This window comes from Rhopalosiphum padi, chromosome 1 (assembly GCF_020882245.1).
Source record: "Rhopalosiphum padi isolate XX-2018 chromosome 1, ASM2088224v1, whole genome shotgun sequence".
In the NCBI taxonomy this organism is placed as follows: domain Eukaryota; kingdom Metazoa; phylum Arthropoda; class Insecta; order Hemiptera; family Aphididae; genus Rhopalosiphum; species Rhopalosiphum padi.
This window is the reverse complement of record NC_083597.1, coordinates 56,186,193-56,204,940: the sequence shown is the minus strand read 5'-3', so window position 1 is coordinate 56,204,940 and position 18,748 is coordinate 56,186,193. Positions and strand designations below refer to the sequence as shown.

General features: G+C 27.5%; 1 protein-coding gene across 1 annotated transcript; it reads right to left on the bottom strand.

The window, feature by feature from the left end:
• Positions 1–4,258: 4,258 nt before the first annotated feature.
• Positions 4,259–17,131, bottom strand: LOC132917300 (uncharacterized). The gene is made up of 3 exons (XM_060977981.1): positions 16,854–17,131; positions 16,611–16,760; positions 4,259–6,007 (listed from the first exon to the last, which is right to left on the bottom strand). The coding sequence occupies exons 1-3, from the start codon at positions 16,921–16,923 to the stop codon at positions 5,793–5,795; spliced, it is 435 nt and encodes a 144-aa protein (XP_060833964.1). The 5' UTR covers positions 16,924–17,131; the 3' UTR covers positions 4,259–5,792.
• Between the last annotated feature and the right edge of the window lie 1,617 nt (positions 17,132–18,748).

Genomic DNA, 18,748 nt, shown 5'->3' with positions numbered 1-18,748 from the left:
ATTTAATTTAAAATTTAAAGCATTAACAAAAAAAAAAAAAAATGAGCAAATAACAGCAAAGATTATTGATAAATTTAAAAAATGTATTTTTATTGTATTTTTTGTGTAATAAATAACAAGTATACAACCTTTAATATTATACATAAACCTTCATTTTTTCTTTATTATTTTAACAATTTGTGGTTTGGTATAAAAACTATGTCATGGTGTATAATTATTTAAGTCAAGTGTACTTAATTCAAAAAAAATGATCAACATAACAGTGACCACACATTATCCTTGGAAAATGCATAGGTGTAATATTAAACGATAGTTTTTTTACTTCAAATTAAGAAGGATATAATTGATGAAAAAGTGTGTATTAAAAAAAAATAGTATCAACCAAAAAGCCCGATAAAACTATAGTCCTATACTCCTATAGGCATTTAGTTTGAAACATTTTGATTGATTAAGAGGACGTCATACCCACATGTGTTGTCTCCGTCACAACTTACAAGTAAAAGTACGTAACAAGCAAATAGATCACGTTTAACTCCGTTAGTTTAAAAATGAGGGTGAATCGACCATTATGAAACTTGATGAGAAGAACATTATTTATATTCGTATGTTGGTTTTTTACGATTGTTCAATTTTTTAGCAAGTTATGCGTATATAATATACCTTAAATAGTTATTTGTATATGTGTGTGTAATAACTACCTAGTACCTACTAAATTAGTAATAACGTTCAATATTGTATTATGATTTACATGTATAATATAAATGCTGTGAGTGATTGATTACTTTATAGTTTATAGGTACTTCGTAGTTTCCGGGTTTTGGTGGCTCATGCTAAAATTAGTTAAATACAGCTAGTACCTATACTTAATACTATTAATACTTACATAGTACATACATCACTTATGTTCGAGCACAATTATTATCAGTTTCGTAACCTCATAAAATATATATACATGTTTTCGCTTGTGTGTTATTATTTATTAGTTATACGACCTATCTAAAAAAATAATAATAGTATAGTCACATGAATGATGAATGATGAATGAACAAAATGTATATTATTCATTAATTAACTTAACAGTTAATTGATGCTGAGTCGTCCGTGTTTAATTACCATAAATTATGGAATCGAAACGAATATAACTGTTAAGTAATAATTAAATAATGTACCTAATACACTATAAATTATAATAATATAGGTATGCCAATTGCCAATACGTCATAAAAAAATTATAAAATGTAAAATTACATTCCTACTACATTATTACATAATATTATGTACATATAATTGATATGACCTACCCTCATAATTTGTATTTTATTGTTTACGGCATTTTTTGATGTCAATGACACAAACGAACAGTTTCTACTCTTACTACCACTTCTATAGTGAATACTGAACAATTACAATGATTACAAATTAGGTCCACTAGGTCCAGGCCCCAGGGGTATATTAGAGCGACGCCATAGACGCCAAAGTGGCGGCGTGAACTTTTTTTCAATGAAGTGACTATTTAAAGTATCTACACATCCGTCACCCATCAATTGTTCCGGTGTTAAATCAACAAGGCTAAATCTACAACATCGAATAAAATAAAAGTATAAAAATTATTCACAAATTATAAATCGACGAGTCTTGGATCGATCATTGAGATACCCACCACCACATTTACGTGAAGCGGTCCCTTTATAAAAAAAATAGCTATTTTCGCCGCCTAAAAATAATTATGGTGGATAATGAATAAGGTTAACAATTTATATTATACGCAAGAGCACGAATTATTGTACTTCTTGGTTGCGAACTAAGAAAAAAGAACAAAAAGTGTTTATTAACTAGGTTCCTACCTAATTTTCTTGCGCATTGAGAAAAATGGTTTTGAGGTACATTAGAATTTATGGCATGTATTTAAAACTTGTATAACCCAATACATCCCTAATAGGATCCACACACACCATCGTCCATCACACACGTTTACTTAATTTATTTTACAGTTTACACATACTGACAAGTCACCTTCGTCAATGTTCAATTGCATAGCTTTAGCCTGGATCTAGGACAATTGGTCCCCGCGAAAAAATGTCGTATGCGGACAATTGGTTTTAAAAATGTTTTTTCAATAACATAATAGGTAATAGTTATTTGTTTAAAAAATAAATAAAAATGAACATAAAATATAATATAATATCGGTAATAATATTGGTCCCCGTCATAATTTTATACTTGAACAATTAGTCCCCGGCGTAAAAGTAAAAAGTTAAAATTCAAAATTTAATTAAAATTTATGTAAATCTCGAAAGCCTAAACTAAACAAATAATTTAAAAGATCGTCTTTTGAAAAGTTATTATCAAAACTATTGCAAATAGAAGTAATGTTTTTTTCTTTGTCGCTTACAGGTTTCAACGATATCTATTATTTATTATTTTGTTAATTTTTATTTATTTTTTAAACAAATAACTATTCCCTATTATATTTTAAAAGTATTATATTATTGAAAAAACATCTTTAAGAACGTTTATTGATTAGTAAAAAAATACTTTGTATTTACCATTTTACTTTTACGCCGGGGACTAATTGTCCGAGTATAAAATTATGACGGGGACCAATTGTCGCGTACGACATTTTTTCGCGGGGACCAAATGTCCGCATACCCTTTAGCCTATATTACATCATTATAGATAGGTATGACTATAAGTTATAGTAATAAATAATAAAAATAATATATTACGATCGTACGACGCGCACACGAGACCGCAAGACACGAGACTGATATGTGGGCTACTATTATGCTAGCAGAGTAATGACGAGCCGTATAGGAAACTATTTTTAAAAAAAATACCAGAAAGTTCTCTTCAAATATCTTATCTTTATTTGACGTTTATCGATAATAATTGATTACGATAGTGCACAGAAAACTCTTATTAACTATTATAAGAAATATTCTACATAATACTTAAAATATAGCATATTAAATGCATAAAAAAATGTCTATTGTGAAAAAATGCGTGTTTTTATTAAAACCTCAAAATATGCAATTTTTCTTTGATATATTTAAATTCGTTACAACTTGAAACAAATTTCTGTCTTACTTAGCAATTTATTGGACTATTCAATAAAATTATGCGAATTCAATAAGTCCCGAGCCCTAACTATAACAATGTTATTGATGTATATTTGGGCATTTAGCCGTTTAGGTATATGTATTAAACTACGTATAGCCGTATAGGTATGAATTTTATTGTGTTGCATTTTTGAATGCCAAACACTTGGTAATTAATATACGTATACCTATGAGCATAGGCGAGTTCAGAATTTGGTGGCCGAGGGGGTACAACAAAGTTTTAAATCGTGAGACCTATTTTTTTTAGACATGAAGAAACATTTATTTTTTATTTTTCAAGATTAAAAAACTACAAAATATGAAACAAATAATCAAAATCTATAGGTAGATACAGCTGATATAAGGTACTGCAGGGTACACACTGTACGACTTTTTTTATCCGGGCATGATTATGTTGTAGGCATAGTTCACAGGGGAGCAAGTACCCACTCGGCACCTCCCGTAAACACGCCTATATATGCGTATGAGATGTAGAATAAATAAACGGTAAACTTAAGAAGGTATTTTTTTAATTGGAAAATTGTTATGAGAACAGTAGATATTTATTATTAGTTATTAGGTACCAATATAATTTTTATATTAAATTCAGAAAATCAGAACTATTTATTTTAACTGGTGAAATGCTACTGATAATGAATTAAATTATGTCTTAAAATTGTGAACAATGCTACACTACACTACGCATTCAGACCATTCAATTTCTGTTGGCTGTTGGCAGACGATAACGCAGGACTGGGTTTTGGGTGTTTAACCTCCCCCCACCCCTATAATTTCAGGAAATAAATTACCTGACCTACAAATAAATAAATAGTATGCTATTTATAAACTTTTTTCAACCCCCCCCCCCCCTGAAGCCTGAACTTTTTTTCTGCGTTCGCGCCTGCGGCTGTTGATAAAGTCTTTATAGACATAAAATAGTACATACTACATAAGTACTTAAGTACCTAAATAGAGTATATAAATATTATTAATTATATTGTAGGTACCTATTATAGCATTATTAGTAGGTATTATAACATATTTATGTATAGGTAATACATAATGCCATGATATTATGTAAAATGTAATGAATCTATTCTATAAAAATCGATACGATCAATGATCATACATATAATATCAAACATATCAATAACAATTCATAAAAAGTGTAGGTTATTTTATTTAAACACCAATATTATACACTAAATAATAAATATCAATACATGTATAGGTGGTATACTGTATATACCTACGTTAAATTGATATCACTAATTTAAAAATATTAATGGTTATAGGTAACGATTACTCGCCGATAAAATATAAATCTCATGCAACATATATTTAATCTCAAATAATGATAATAATATGTTAAAAATATAAAATTCCTATTTTGTACAATAAAATATTTTATACAAAATTTAATGTCGTTGATCTAATGCTTAAAAACAGCAATAAGAGATCTACGCGCTTATTTTTGGACGGATAACTGATAAAAATGTATACTACGAATTGACCCGAACTGGGAAGACGTGAACAAAATAATATATATAAAACATATATATTTATATAATTTATATAATAGGTATGACTATATTATATACTTATTTTTATATAATAAATAAATAAGAAACCAAAAAGCAAGTTTAAACAGCAATAATTTTAGCGTAGCCAAAACATGATTGTCTTATTATTACAAGACATTTAAAGTCGGTTACACTTTCGCTATCGTACGTACGTAACAATGTAAAAAAAACACGCGGTTTAACCTATAATGATATAATTTAAAATAATAACCAAAACCTATTTAGAAGGAAATGGTCCATTCGTACAAAATATTAAATCAAATTAAAAAAAATAGAAGGTAAGTATATAACCTGTATAATGTATACGTATTATTTTATTCTTTATCATTATTATTATAGATGCACATATATATATATATATATGCCCATAAATATTAAATTACATTACATTTAATCTAAGTTTTAAAATAAAGTATAACATTATGTAGATAGTTTTATTAAAAAATAAAAAAAATGCAATACACTTACTTTTAGGTACATTTTAAAATATGAAAACAGCGCACTTATCCTACACCTACTGAATAATCATATAAAATACATAAGTAATCCTATATAACTCATCAAAAAAGGTGATAGGTACTGAGGTTTTTAAATACAATTAACAAATACATTAAATAACAAAACAAACATTTAAATAATAGGTAATTATATATAATGGGGGGAGAGAAAGTTCTATAGATCTATAGGACGAGGGTGGCCGACCCCATATAAAGGGAGGGGTGAAGAGCGAAAGAAAATAAGAAAATAGGTGTATAATGATAAATTATAAAAATGTAATTCTTAATAACCATTTATAATTTCTTATCGTTAGGATTGTAATTAAGATATATATAAATCATAATATTCCTTATAATTAAAACTATGTTACCTTTTTAAATTAAATAAAATTATACTTTTTTTAAATTTTATATATAGTTACAATAATTATAAAAAAAGAAATGTTTAATATCGAAGAAATCAAAATAATGTAATATATATAAACATACAGTGTATATATATAATATTTATATATATTATATACTTAAAAATGTGTGTCATATACCTACATGAGTATAGTATGACCGCTTTGTTAAGGCAGAAAAGGGCGCGTTTTGAAATAAAAAAGCTGATGTTAATAAGTAACGAGATGGGTCGCGATCGCCAAAACGATGGTCAGGAATATGGTGCAGCCTCCAATGACTATCGCGCCGTTGCAAAGGTCCTGGTCACACGTGCTGCAGTGTTCGATACGTATATTCGCAGGGGTATTTATGGCGCATGGGCCATCGTCGCTCCGGCTGTCCGACGCCCAAGCACACGACCGGATTATCAGCAGCTCCCCATTCACTGTAATTTACATCATAAATTATAAAGGTAATATTATTATAATAAATAATTAATTAGGTATATAATTGCAATACACCCTATTATATATTAACGAAGAAAAAATCGTGTTTACCACACACATTTTCAGTATAATATGCGATGGTCAAACTTGTGAGAATGGAGCTATACACCAAATAATGAATGATTTTCAAAAAAAAATAATTTGGTTTAAATTAATCGTTTTATATTTTTTTCATAATAAGTCGTGGAATTAAAAGTGTTTCAAAATCTGAATTTTCTGGAGTTCTTTGACTGTTTACATTAGTAATTACTAATTACTGAGTGTCTGAGTTCTATTATAAATTGTCCTAATATAATACGCAAACATAATTTCCGTTCTATTTTCTATAAAAAATATAATGCTTCAATGAGTCACGAATCACGATATATGTATTATGTATAATGTATAGGTAGGTCGTCAAAACATTAGTATAACCTATGAGCCATGTACACTGTACACAAATATTATTGATCTAAACAAAAATTAAATATAGCGAAGTAATAAAAAATAATAACAAAAATATTAATTTTTGCATTCGAAGAGTATACCCTACCAATATTATTTTGTAATAACCATGATGTAGTATCAATGATAACGATTATAGTATTATTATTGTTGTTTTAATATAATTAGCTTTTTTTCAGTGAAAACGCGTTTGTAACATAAAACATACAGGATATAGGTTATAATATACGTTGTAAATAATAGCATGTACTAAAAAACATATTATTGTGACATTGTCTATAATTTAAGATTAAATATTTTTACAACCGTAAAAGTTGATGGCAATTTCGAAAACCAAAGCGATTGTTTATTTTAATATAAGCGTATAGTTAGATGAAAAAAAAGAATAATGTAGGTGTAATTAGTTAAAAAATTCAATAGAAACTTTTAAAATATATAGGTACTAGGTAGGCATATCATAAACTCGTATATATTTGCACAGTGCAATACGCCAATACTATAATAGTAGATTTGTTTAGAATAATAGAACTTACCATAAAAAAAAAAAAAACGTACGCTGATCTATGAAAGTAATAATAATGAGTAGTATTAGTAGTACCTATTTCTACCTAATTTATAATAGTACTATTATTATTATTCACATTTAACATGTATATTGTAAGCTGTATAGTATATAAATATAGGAAACTATTAACTAGGTACCTAAGTATAACTATAAGCTGTCAACTGAGTTCTGCTCATAATCTTATTTATAATGTATAATAATTTTAATATATATATTATACAATACTATAATTTATAGTAGTTTGTGCTGGAATGAGTGATGCGAGACAAATACCTAAATTAAACTACGCGTATTATTTATTTTCATAATTCTTGTTTTTTTTTTTTATTCATTGCGAAATAGGTACCTTAACTATAATATATTAATATATAAAATAAACTGTACAGATATAAGTATCTATCTATTTAACATTCAACAATATTAGTATCACCTTGACGCTATCACGTTTCTCATAAAATATTTAATATTACATATTAAAAATATATTAGTATACCAAAATATTTTACAAAAAATATATTATTATTGTTTTAAATCAAAACGTTAAATAACTAGTGTATATAATGACGAATTTTACAATTTATAAATTATTATATTAAGTTAAATATTACTGTATTTTAATAATAACGTCGAGTTACCTTGTTATAAATCAAAACCTATCTACCTAGCGGTATCGTACATACAGTAGCGCAATAGGAGAGTTGTGTGCACTAAGTACAAATCACAACCCTCCTCCCCTTAGATTCGTAGGATCCCAAAATCTTATAATCTACAGCCGAGGTTCCTACAAGCTGTAACTAAATAGTGTCGTGAAACTTTTTTAAATATAAAGTAATCAATAATCATACATATTTTTTGCAATTTAAAAACAATTATTTAATGAAAGATAAAGTGTGTGTATTTAATACTTAAATTAATTAATTTGTTTGTTTAAATAACATAATAAAGAAAATCGAAATTATAAAATATAAATATAAATACACGATATACTACTATAAGGTGCTTCCGGATTTTTAAAAAATATCTTAAGTTGCCGTGAGTCAAAAATAGTTGGGAATCTCTGGTCAATAGCATACACGGTTTATGCATACATTTAAGTAAAAATTAAATTAAAGGCATTAAAAAAAAGTTTGTGCAACCTGTTTGGAATCACAGCATAAGGCAATAAATGCTTTGAAAGTAGGATATAAAAATGTTTTAAAATTTTTAATAAACATATCAAAAAATAAAAAATATCTGCTGATAGATATATCTTTGAAAAATAATAAGATTTAGTCAATGGAGTAACAAAACAGTGAACAAATTATTCAAAAGAATAAATAAGATTTTCTATAAAACATTAATGAGATTGATGAAGATCGTTTGCTTAAGTTATTAGATCAATAACCTATATTTTTTCACATTTGTATGTATAAAATACTCTTACAAGGTTTTGTCTAATTTATAAAGAAAAAAATTTTAAACACAATTTGTAAATATTTCACACAGATTTTATGATATAATTATTTAAATGACGATTTTACTAAAAAATTTAGTACTTTGTATTTATTTTATACAAAAAAATCTATTTTTAATCATATGATACATAGGCAAAAATAAAAATAAAAACAATTATTTTACCAAAGCCTTTATGTTTTTCGTTATTCATTATAATTTTTTTTAACTCTTCCGTAAGTTTAAAGAAAATATTTATTCATGATATTATTATTATATACCTAATTATAATGGGTCTAAAAATATAATCGGTAATTTTATAAATTTGTAACAGATATCAATCTACGATTTAAACCATCAAACCAATATTATGGAGAAAGCCAAGTAACATAATAATGTACCATGAAGAAAATAGAAAACCTTCTTTTTATATACATTTCTTAAAAACCCCGATTTACATAATTCTATAATTATTTATAATAATAGCCAGACGAATCAGTGTTTCGATGATATTATTATCAACAGTATTTCAATAATAATATACTAAAGATATAAGATTGAATAATTTTGCACATTTTTTTGTTTCAGGTATCGTTTAATTTATTTAATGCAATCATACGATATATATAAATGATTTATTTACTTATAAGTCATAAGTTATGACTCGCATCGTTGAGATAAATTTAGGTAATACATTATATACTATAATAGTATAATACATTAATACATAATTATTAGTTATTTACTATAGGTATCTTGGAATTCATTGTATGAAATAAAAACCATTAGTGTTGTTACTTGTTTTAGTATTTGCATTTATTAAATCTAATGCCTATTATATTTTCAAACGATGCGTATTCAAAATATTTTAACAGTAATATATTAATATTAACTGAATATATTCATCATCAATGCTTCCATATATCCGAATGTTTGAAAGTGAAAAATGTTATATGTATATAATATATGTACGTTGCGGTTGATAACTTAATAAATTATTGCGATCTATTCTCATACATAGACGGATATCTTATTTCTCAATGATGGGCTGTGTATACTTTATAGTTCAAGGACAAAGACAAGATACTCGTGTGTCCGTAGTCCGTTAAAGCCTTCTTCGACGATCTAGAAATGTATATAATATTACGTATCGAGGATCGACATTTATTGAATGAGCAATAATTTCAATATGGTTTATTGGTTTTTTTTATTTATATACCATCGCAGACTCGTAGTGTACTTAAAATTTAAAAGTGCGCGTGTTACCGACGCATGTCTAAAAATAGTGCAGACCGAGATCTTAAACGTTTTACATGTAACTTATTGTTGTGATCTCGACATGATATACATTATAAAAAAAAATAATAATTAGATACTATTAACCAGCTATAGACAAATAAATATATTGAACGTCGATATAATATCTCGTATTTATGTATCGCACGACGCACCAGTCCCTATAGGTAGGTATATCGTATATGTATTATATAATTATTATTGTTGAACAATCCGCGTCGACCGTGTCGTTTACAGATTGATATCAGTATGAACACGATTTCAGCGCTATTTCGTTTTGGGGTGGAAAAACAATTTGATACTCGTATAACCTAAATATTATGTCAAACCATTTACCCACAAATTATACGAGTACCTCGTGTCGAATTTTCGAAACCCGTCTGGGATAGATTAAAAATATAATATACAATATATTAATACAATAATATCGATAACAATATTAGCGTATATACGATAGTGTAGTAAAGTTGTAGTATATTGATGTGACACGATTTTATACGAAGCCGATACGAACAGTTTCACGGTGTCAATTATGTAATATACATAGTACAGGTATAAGTACGGCCTTATAACAGTATGGTCGTGATATTAAACTCTATTCGGTGTTCGGGAAGCGTGTGAATCGGAACCGCGTGTCTGCGTGTACTTACACATACATACAAACATTACAAACTATAGGCGTAGGTAGATATGGTTAGGTTGACGTTTATGGTAGACGGTAAGTTTACTGGTAAGGTAGACATGCTGGTGGTTAGGTAAGCCCGGGGTATAGGTGTACACGGTCGTAGGCGCGAAATTGCTCCGGTTTGAAGTAGCAGCGGCGGGGGTGACTCATCACCGTGAAATCGTGACGACTCGATGCTCCCGTAAATCCCGAGACGAATCGATTTGCCCGTCGACGAAAACGCCGCGCTCGCAATAACGAATAATAATAATAATAGTAATAATAACAAATAGTAGTAATAATATTACACGGGCGGAATAACGATACAAATCGAAAAGAATGGAGAAAAAAAACGACCGGCGAATCGCGAAACGGCGTAAAAAAAACAAATACATTTGAATATATATGCCTATATATTATGTATATTAAACATACTGCGTAAATACCCTCTTGGGAAAAATCGTACGGATAACGGTGCAGTTTGAACGTTGACAGCCGAAAAAAAATCAGTCTCGGCGAAAGCGTCAAATATACACAATAATTATTATATATATATATATATATATATACCTATTAACTGTAATAATAATATACCTAGTCCCGAAAACGGATGCTGTAGCGGACGCTGTGCAAGAAATGGCGAAATGGCCAAATGGACCGAAATAATAACCGCCAACTGCAGTTACACGGTATGTGCCTAATATTACCAATGTTTTGGATGGCGTACTTATCTATGTACAATATGTACCTATAAGTACGCATATAATACGTAATATTACATTATGTACATAGCAACTGGATGTCATACTACTAAACGCATACATTTTAACCTACGCGTGTGTAATTATCGACTTTAATAACCCGGCCGAATATTAATAAGTATAATCATAACCTACAGGCTACAACTATACAATATTGAGCCCAAAAAACTATTTTTAAATTTATAAATATAGGTATGAGTATATCAGTGTGAATATTTTTTTTAGAAAAAACTATTTGCACTTTGAAATGTAATATTATAATTTATAACACAATTCGTATTATATAATACTAATCACATTGAGCAACGTAAAAGATGTTTAATTATTTTTATTCCAATGTAACGAATATAAGTAGTAATTCTAATATTTAAAAATCTTACATTCCGATACGACTAAAGAACATTTTTTTTATCCACATAGTGCTTTTTTTCTGTAAAATAATATTAACTAAGATTTCTGTAACTTTATATACTGCGGATTGAATAAGAAGCTGTGATAGAAAAAAAAAATCAAACGCACAATATTACGCGTCTAAAAGAGTTAATAAATGATATAAGACTAAATTTCGTTTTTTTTGCTTCCACGTAAAATTTAAAAAAGTATCATATAGGGTTTACCATAAGACCCTTAAATAGAACACCATGCACGATGTATACAATATATATTATAATCATATTATATTGTACATTGCTATTATAAAATCTATGTAGACAGAATATATCGTCGACCATCCGTTTTAATGTCTAGCGGACGGGAACGACGGATTTCACGCACCGACAACCAACGTTTGGTGTGCTAAATCGAAATAAATTTTATCGAGATCAAACGGATGCCCAAATATAGTACCTACACTTATATATAAAGTAAAAACGCATATTGCTTAAGATCGGACATGGACGACGACGAACCGTCACAACGCGAGTATATATATATATATAATTTTTTTATGTAGAGATATTAATGCAGCTGTTCTCTGTTATGATAATATAATAATATACCTAGTCGTTTCATATTATTATGATTATTTATTATTCTATAAAATAAATAAAATAAGAACAGATAGTAAATAGTAATATTCAGTTGAATTTTTGTTATAATTCGTAAAATAATTATTGGTACTTTTTCTATTATTATAGGGCGTAGGTAAACAATAATACTATATAATTATTATAATATTGTCATTATATATAAATATAGTTTTTTAATTTGACAGTATAATATATTATGCCTATATGGACTCTAATAACCATTGTAAAATTACCATATTTGCGTATATTATGTTAACGGAAGTTCTGATTTCGTGAGTACCAATAATGTTTATTAGTTTCGCCACCAACTTATTATCATCAAAAAACCGCACCACTTGCCATAATAAAAAGTAAAAATAATTATATAATACATATAGGTACGATTCATGAGTAAGCCTTTTTAATTAAAATACAAACATTCATCAGTTATCATAAACATACCTATACAATATATTATATCTCTAATACTCTATAATAACTACAAAGTCCGTCTACCGTGTGTAATAACTATTAAGTATGATATTGATTTGTATATTACTATAAATATAATATAATGTTTGATAAACTATATATTATTATAATTTAATTACATTGTAAATTGCAATGTATTATAAGTACTCGTATACTTAGAGGTAGAGGCAGGCATTATTATAATTGTAAATTGTATTTTAAACTGTAATGAATTAAGTCTGGTATCATTTGTAATAATTTTAAATAATTTTAATTGAAAATACGTGAATTAATAAAGATATTGATTAAACAAAATTAACAATAAATTATTCACAACCCAATACATTTCGATAAGAGTCAAGATGTCAAATAATTATATAGGATAGGTATCCTGTTGTGTTGAGCTTCAACATCGTTATATTAAAAAGATTATATGAAATTCAAAATTATATAATTATTTATCATTTTGAATTTTATATTATTTTTTTCTTATTTGACTTAACTATTTAATATATATTAAAACATTTAATTATATAAGTAAAATATTTTAATTATTGTACATAAAATATAATTGCAAAACTACGTTATTATGATTATTTTCACAAATTTTACTTAATAGTAAATTTTCCTGATGGTTATTTAAAAATATGAATTATTAAATAATAATATGAACAATTTTATTTAAAAATTAAAAATATTGTATTAACGCAATTGTGATATTTTTAAGGGCCAGGTACCAATACAATCATAGCCAATTGTACCACCGAAAAAAAGATTTAATAAAGTTTAAAAAGTTTTAATAGCCAAAAATGATAACCTAACCTTACTTAAATTCAATTAATTTGTTAATATTTTACCGTTTATTACTGACATAAAATTATCTTTAAGTAAACTATTGCTTACTTAATTTATCTAAGTATAATAATATGTAATTAAAGCTACTAATAACTTTAAAAATGTATTAGTATTACCATATTTCATATTAATGATCTAATAATGCTAGTACATAAGCTGCAATATTTATATAATAATAATATGTAGTGTTTGCAATAATTTTATTATGTGTATAATTTACTTAAAAAAAAAAAAATTACTTGTCGCTCATTGTTTAATATTTTAAAAATAAATACAATTCTACGCATTGTTCTGTATTTGTCATAGATAATAAATTAATAACTTTTATTGCCAATAGTGTCAATTTTTCTACCTTCTCAAAAAATATAATAATATGTTTATTTCATGGTCGGTTTTAGATTTGTTGGTTATTGAGCTTATTATTTTTAATAGTGAGGCCTCGTTTTTCATAATTGTTGGGCTAAAGATAACTATATATTTATTTGAAAAAATCGTATTTAAAAAAAAAATGGTAACAAATATTTTGAGTTCATATAGGTACACTTGAAAAGTTGAAAAATACTTAGAGTATCCACTTTAAATTTAATCTATATACTTAATCTGTATAATTTACTTTATTGTTTTTACAAAACATATGTGTATAATTTATGTACCAATACGTCGCGTCGTGTATGCCAAAACTAGATTTTTTTTTTATAATACAATATCCAATAATACATAAGTTTATTTGATTACGATTACACATTTACAATATTTGCATGCGTTGTTATAATACATGTTATTAAAATATCATATTATAATTTATGATAACTATAAAACGACCAATATAACTTATATAGTTATATATTTGTCGAAATAATTAATATAATGCAATTGCTAACGACGTTATACTATCACTTTACAATAGAATACGGGTTATCCCTTGAAAGTTGAAACACGAGCGTGAAACCTCTAAGAGCCAGAATGTTAAATCTATTCAAATTTCGATCTCTATGTTTTTTTCAGATAAAAAAATATTGTCACCGTATATACGTATACACTATACACACCTGTTGATTGTTTTTTTTTGTCTCCCGAGTTGCATCATTACCAAAAAAAAGATATATAATTGTATTATATAGTATACGAGTATATAATATAACATATACGTAAAAACAATTTCCGGTAAACGAACCCAGAAATGGTATTTCTGGTTCCTAAAAATAGTTAAACTGTTATTTTAGTTAAACAAAACAACTTATCTCAAAATTTTTACTGGAAATGTAAATAGCAATTAAAACATTGCGGGCGGGCTGACAAATACGAATTTCCGGTGAATCATCGTTCCTTACAAGAATGGCCAAAAGGTTAATAAAAATTAAGCAGGCAATTAAATTCAGTTCATTGTGTCTTAATTCAATCATCGAAAAACACGAGGTACCATAATGAAGATGAAAAAAACACCCCAATACGCATAGACCATCTCGTATATCCATTAATTTAAAAGAATTTAATCGTCAATGTCACAATTTGGTTTATATATACTACGTGTAGATTAAAAAAAGCAATAGTTAATTACAAGACATAGTATTATATAACTATTGATTGATAATTAACAATTAGGCTATAGAAAGATGAAATTATAATAATTTAATAGTACATGATATGATAATAGGAGTAGTGTATATGTACAAGTATATATATACATCATACATATTACATTCAGATAAATCATGGTACAGGTATCAGGTACAGTAAAAATTGGTTATTCAAACGGCTGACACATATGATCACTTTAACTAATACTTACGTCATTATCAAATTATCAATGATATGTAATGTAATACCTGTCGGGATCGACTAAATTCGATATGTTATTGAAAACAGCTATTTGATTTCTACTACAATTTTTTTTTTACTTTAATTATTCATATTATATATCGTACTTATTTAAAAAATAATTAATTTTGTACATTTGTATCTTGTATGATGTATTTTCGTTGTTGAACGCTCAGTTTAGTCAAGTAAACACATATAAAACACTAATCTACAAAATATTTTTAGTATTTAAGATAGATATTGAAGTATTTTAAATTCAATAAAATGTATAGCTACAAGTATTTTGAAAATATGCGTTTGTTTTAAAAAATGCAAATATTTGGATTTTATTATATATTAAGCAGAACGTATGATTATAGCGTACTTACGCTATGATAACATTACGTCATCATATTTAAAAAAATTTATATATTTATGTATTTAAAATAAACTCATATTGGGTAAATATTGTGTTGAAATATTATATAACAATATTATACTGTCCAGTGTCCATTGTATTTTATTTTATTCCATAGAAAGTAGAAACCTACACTTTATAGTTATGTATTATAGAGACACGAGGTTACGGGACGGACGTCGAATAATACATATTGAATTCAATAAACTACCTGTATTAATGTTTAAAATAGATGATAAATGTTTAAATAATATAACATTATACAAACAAATATACTAATTAAATAATTGGTTTTCTATTCGTGGTTTGAGGTTACGTTCATATATATAATACCAAAACCATAAAATTTGTTTTCGTACGATTTCAATTATTATTAAAAAACTTTGTACAAAAAAAACAATTAAATTAAGTTATGATGAAGCATAAAATGAATTATTCAATATAAAGTACAATCTATCAACAATATTGTGTTATTTATGCTGTACAAAGTATAGTATAAAGAATATAGGATCGATATAGGTTCCTACTATACATAAACCAGTTGTAACCAGTTATTTTAATTATTATTTTAAACATTATGTGGAACGTCTGCTTTGGACAAAACAATAGTGCCGTGCAGCAAGTATGTGATATCGAATTGGATTGAATTACGTCCAAGTATAAGGACCTTCACTCATTTTTGCCAGTGTGACCTGATTTTATAATCTAATATTATTATCCATCGTTTTATGAAAACACGAATACAAATCATGTATGTGATCTCCAGCGGTTTACGTCTATAAAAACCCCCATAAGTTTTTATATGTATATTATCGTATAATATGGACGCGTACCTCTTTGTTTTTGTTTCTTGCACACTGGCTGCAAGAAAGCCGAATGTGGCGCTCTGCTACAGTCCTCGATCGCACCTTTGGTCATATTCATCGGGTCGTTGCACCGCTGATCTGTGTCCGTGGAGCACACCCAACAATTGATAGCTTTGCCTGTGTAAACGGTCAAAACGATAAATAAATATAATATACCCAACTATATCGCTGGGCAAAAAATAATTTATCGTGATCAAATAAGCAACTTACTGTGGTCCGGTAACAAGACGAGACACCCGAATACAAAGACGACCATCGCGTACATCTGACAACGGATCATTATTGAATAGTCGTGTATTTATGAAAATAGAAATTATACAACCAGACAGTATATTATATTCCTAGCAAATGTAAAAAACTGTACGTTTTCAATTGGAATTTTAGTTATTTTCAGATAAAATATTATATTGAGAATAGACCTTCAACACTTCAGAGCACTTTGCAAGACTGTTCGTCGGACGGGATCGCAAACGACTATACAGACCATCAGGAGCGCACGGTGGAAAGCTCTCTTGCTCCCCTACTCCACCACTAATTTAGTACCACATTATTGCTTGACGCCCCCCTTTGTCGTTGTTTATATATAATAATAACATCGTGCGTATACCGTACTATGCTTTGTACACTATATACCTATTCATATATGTACACGATAAACTATATTACTAAAATATATACATATATATATTTAATACATATTATGGCTCAATTGCATTTTTTTTTGCTGTACTCAATACTATAAGTGTTCCAGTGAAACTCGTTATTCAACACGTGTGCGTCCTATATACAATTATTATATTTATTGTATTTAACGACACCGATCTTCTTTGAACACGTCTTACAGTTAAGCTCCAGTGCCGCGGTATACGCTACATGCTACACAATCTTAACTATCGAAATGCCACTAAACTGTATAATACATGCAGCAGATATACTAGCTCATATACCTATATTATCTATATTGTGTTTAATACATTATAGATTTACCTACAGTATATATACCAGTAAAATTATGAGTAGTGTATACAGACGGTGACTATTATCCTGAACCTCGTCAAATTCGTGTTCACAACGATCTAATTTGTTAGTGGAAATGTATTTTTTTTTAAAAGAACACGATGATGAAAATTTACTTATGATACATGCATATAAGTATACGTAACAATCGTAACATGATATGAAAATAAAAATCATAATAAAGAAAGAATATAATATAGAATTTAGAAAAATTGTAATAAAAACAACTTATCAACAATACGGTTAATAAAACTATAGTATAAGTACCAGGCGAACAATTAAAAAAACGAAAACAATTTGTTCATCAAAAATACTGTAGTCGAACTACCGGTCCACTGAACATGATTTTTAACAAATATATTAGGCGATTTTCTTAACAAGTAAAAACGTTACAAATATATTTTTTTTTTTATATATAATATAATATTTTATTTTATATTATTTTTATTTTTCGTACATAGAACTCATACCATATAGGTACTATTTGAACTTATTATTAGAAAAATACAGAATAATCCGAACACGATAAAAAAAATTGATATTGCATGTAGTCTACAAGATTATCGTGTTTGATTTTTAATTTATTTAGCTATAAAACGGACTTTGTATTTAATCCATATAATACTATGTAGTAAAAAAAAACTATGCCATCCTGCGTGTTTTCTCGTTATCCGTGGTATCAATATAATAATAGCGTTCGAAATGAGAGATATACAACTGAATAGAAGTACACGCTGCTTATATCGTATTATCGTAATTGGCAATCTCACGCAGACACGCCGATCAGCTGGCTACCCTTATAAATGGATAATGTATGAGTACACGTACAGGAGGGGTTAATAGAGAGTTCCATCAATTTCACATATACAGTGATTATCTCTGGTCCACAATAGTTTAGATTTACACCATAATAATAATTATTGTAAGTATTATATAATTCGTCTGAACAACACTTGTCCACGGGCAGAATAGTTACGAGTGTACAAGGGGAATACGGGCTATTATAGGTGTGTGTGAGTATATATATATATATATATAACCTTAATAACTATTGACCCTGCCCAATTGAACCCAATCGTGAATAAGCT

What these genes read in the sequence shown, in the direction of transcription:
- LOC132917300 (XM_060977981.1), bottom strand. Translation starts at nt 16,923, where the DNA reads ATGATCCGTTGTCAGATGTACGCGATGGTCGTCTTTGTATTCGGGTGT. An exon ending in CGTCTTGTTACCGGACCACA is followed by an intron (nt 16,761 to 16,853) that starts GTAAGTTGCTTA and finishes CCGTTTACACAG; the next exon opens with GCAAAGCTATCAATTGTTGG. An exon ending in CAAGAAACAAAAACAAAGAG is followed by an intron (nt 6,008 to 16,610) that starts GTACGCGTCCAT and finishes TGTAAATTACAG; the next exon opens with TGAATGGGGAGCTGCTGATA.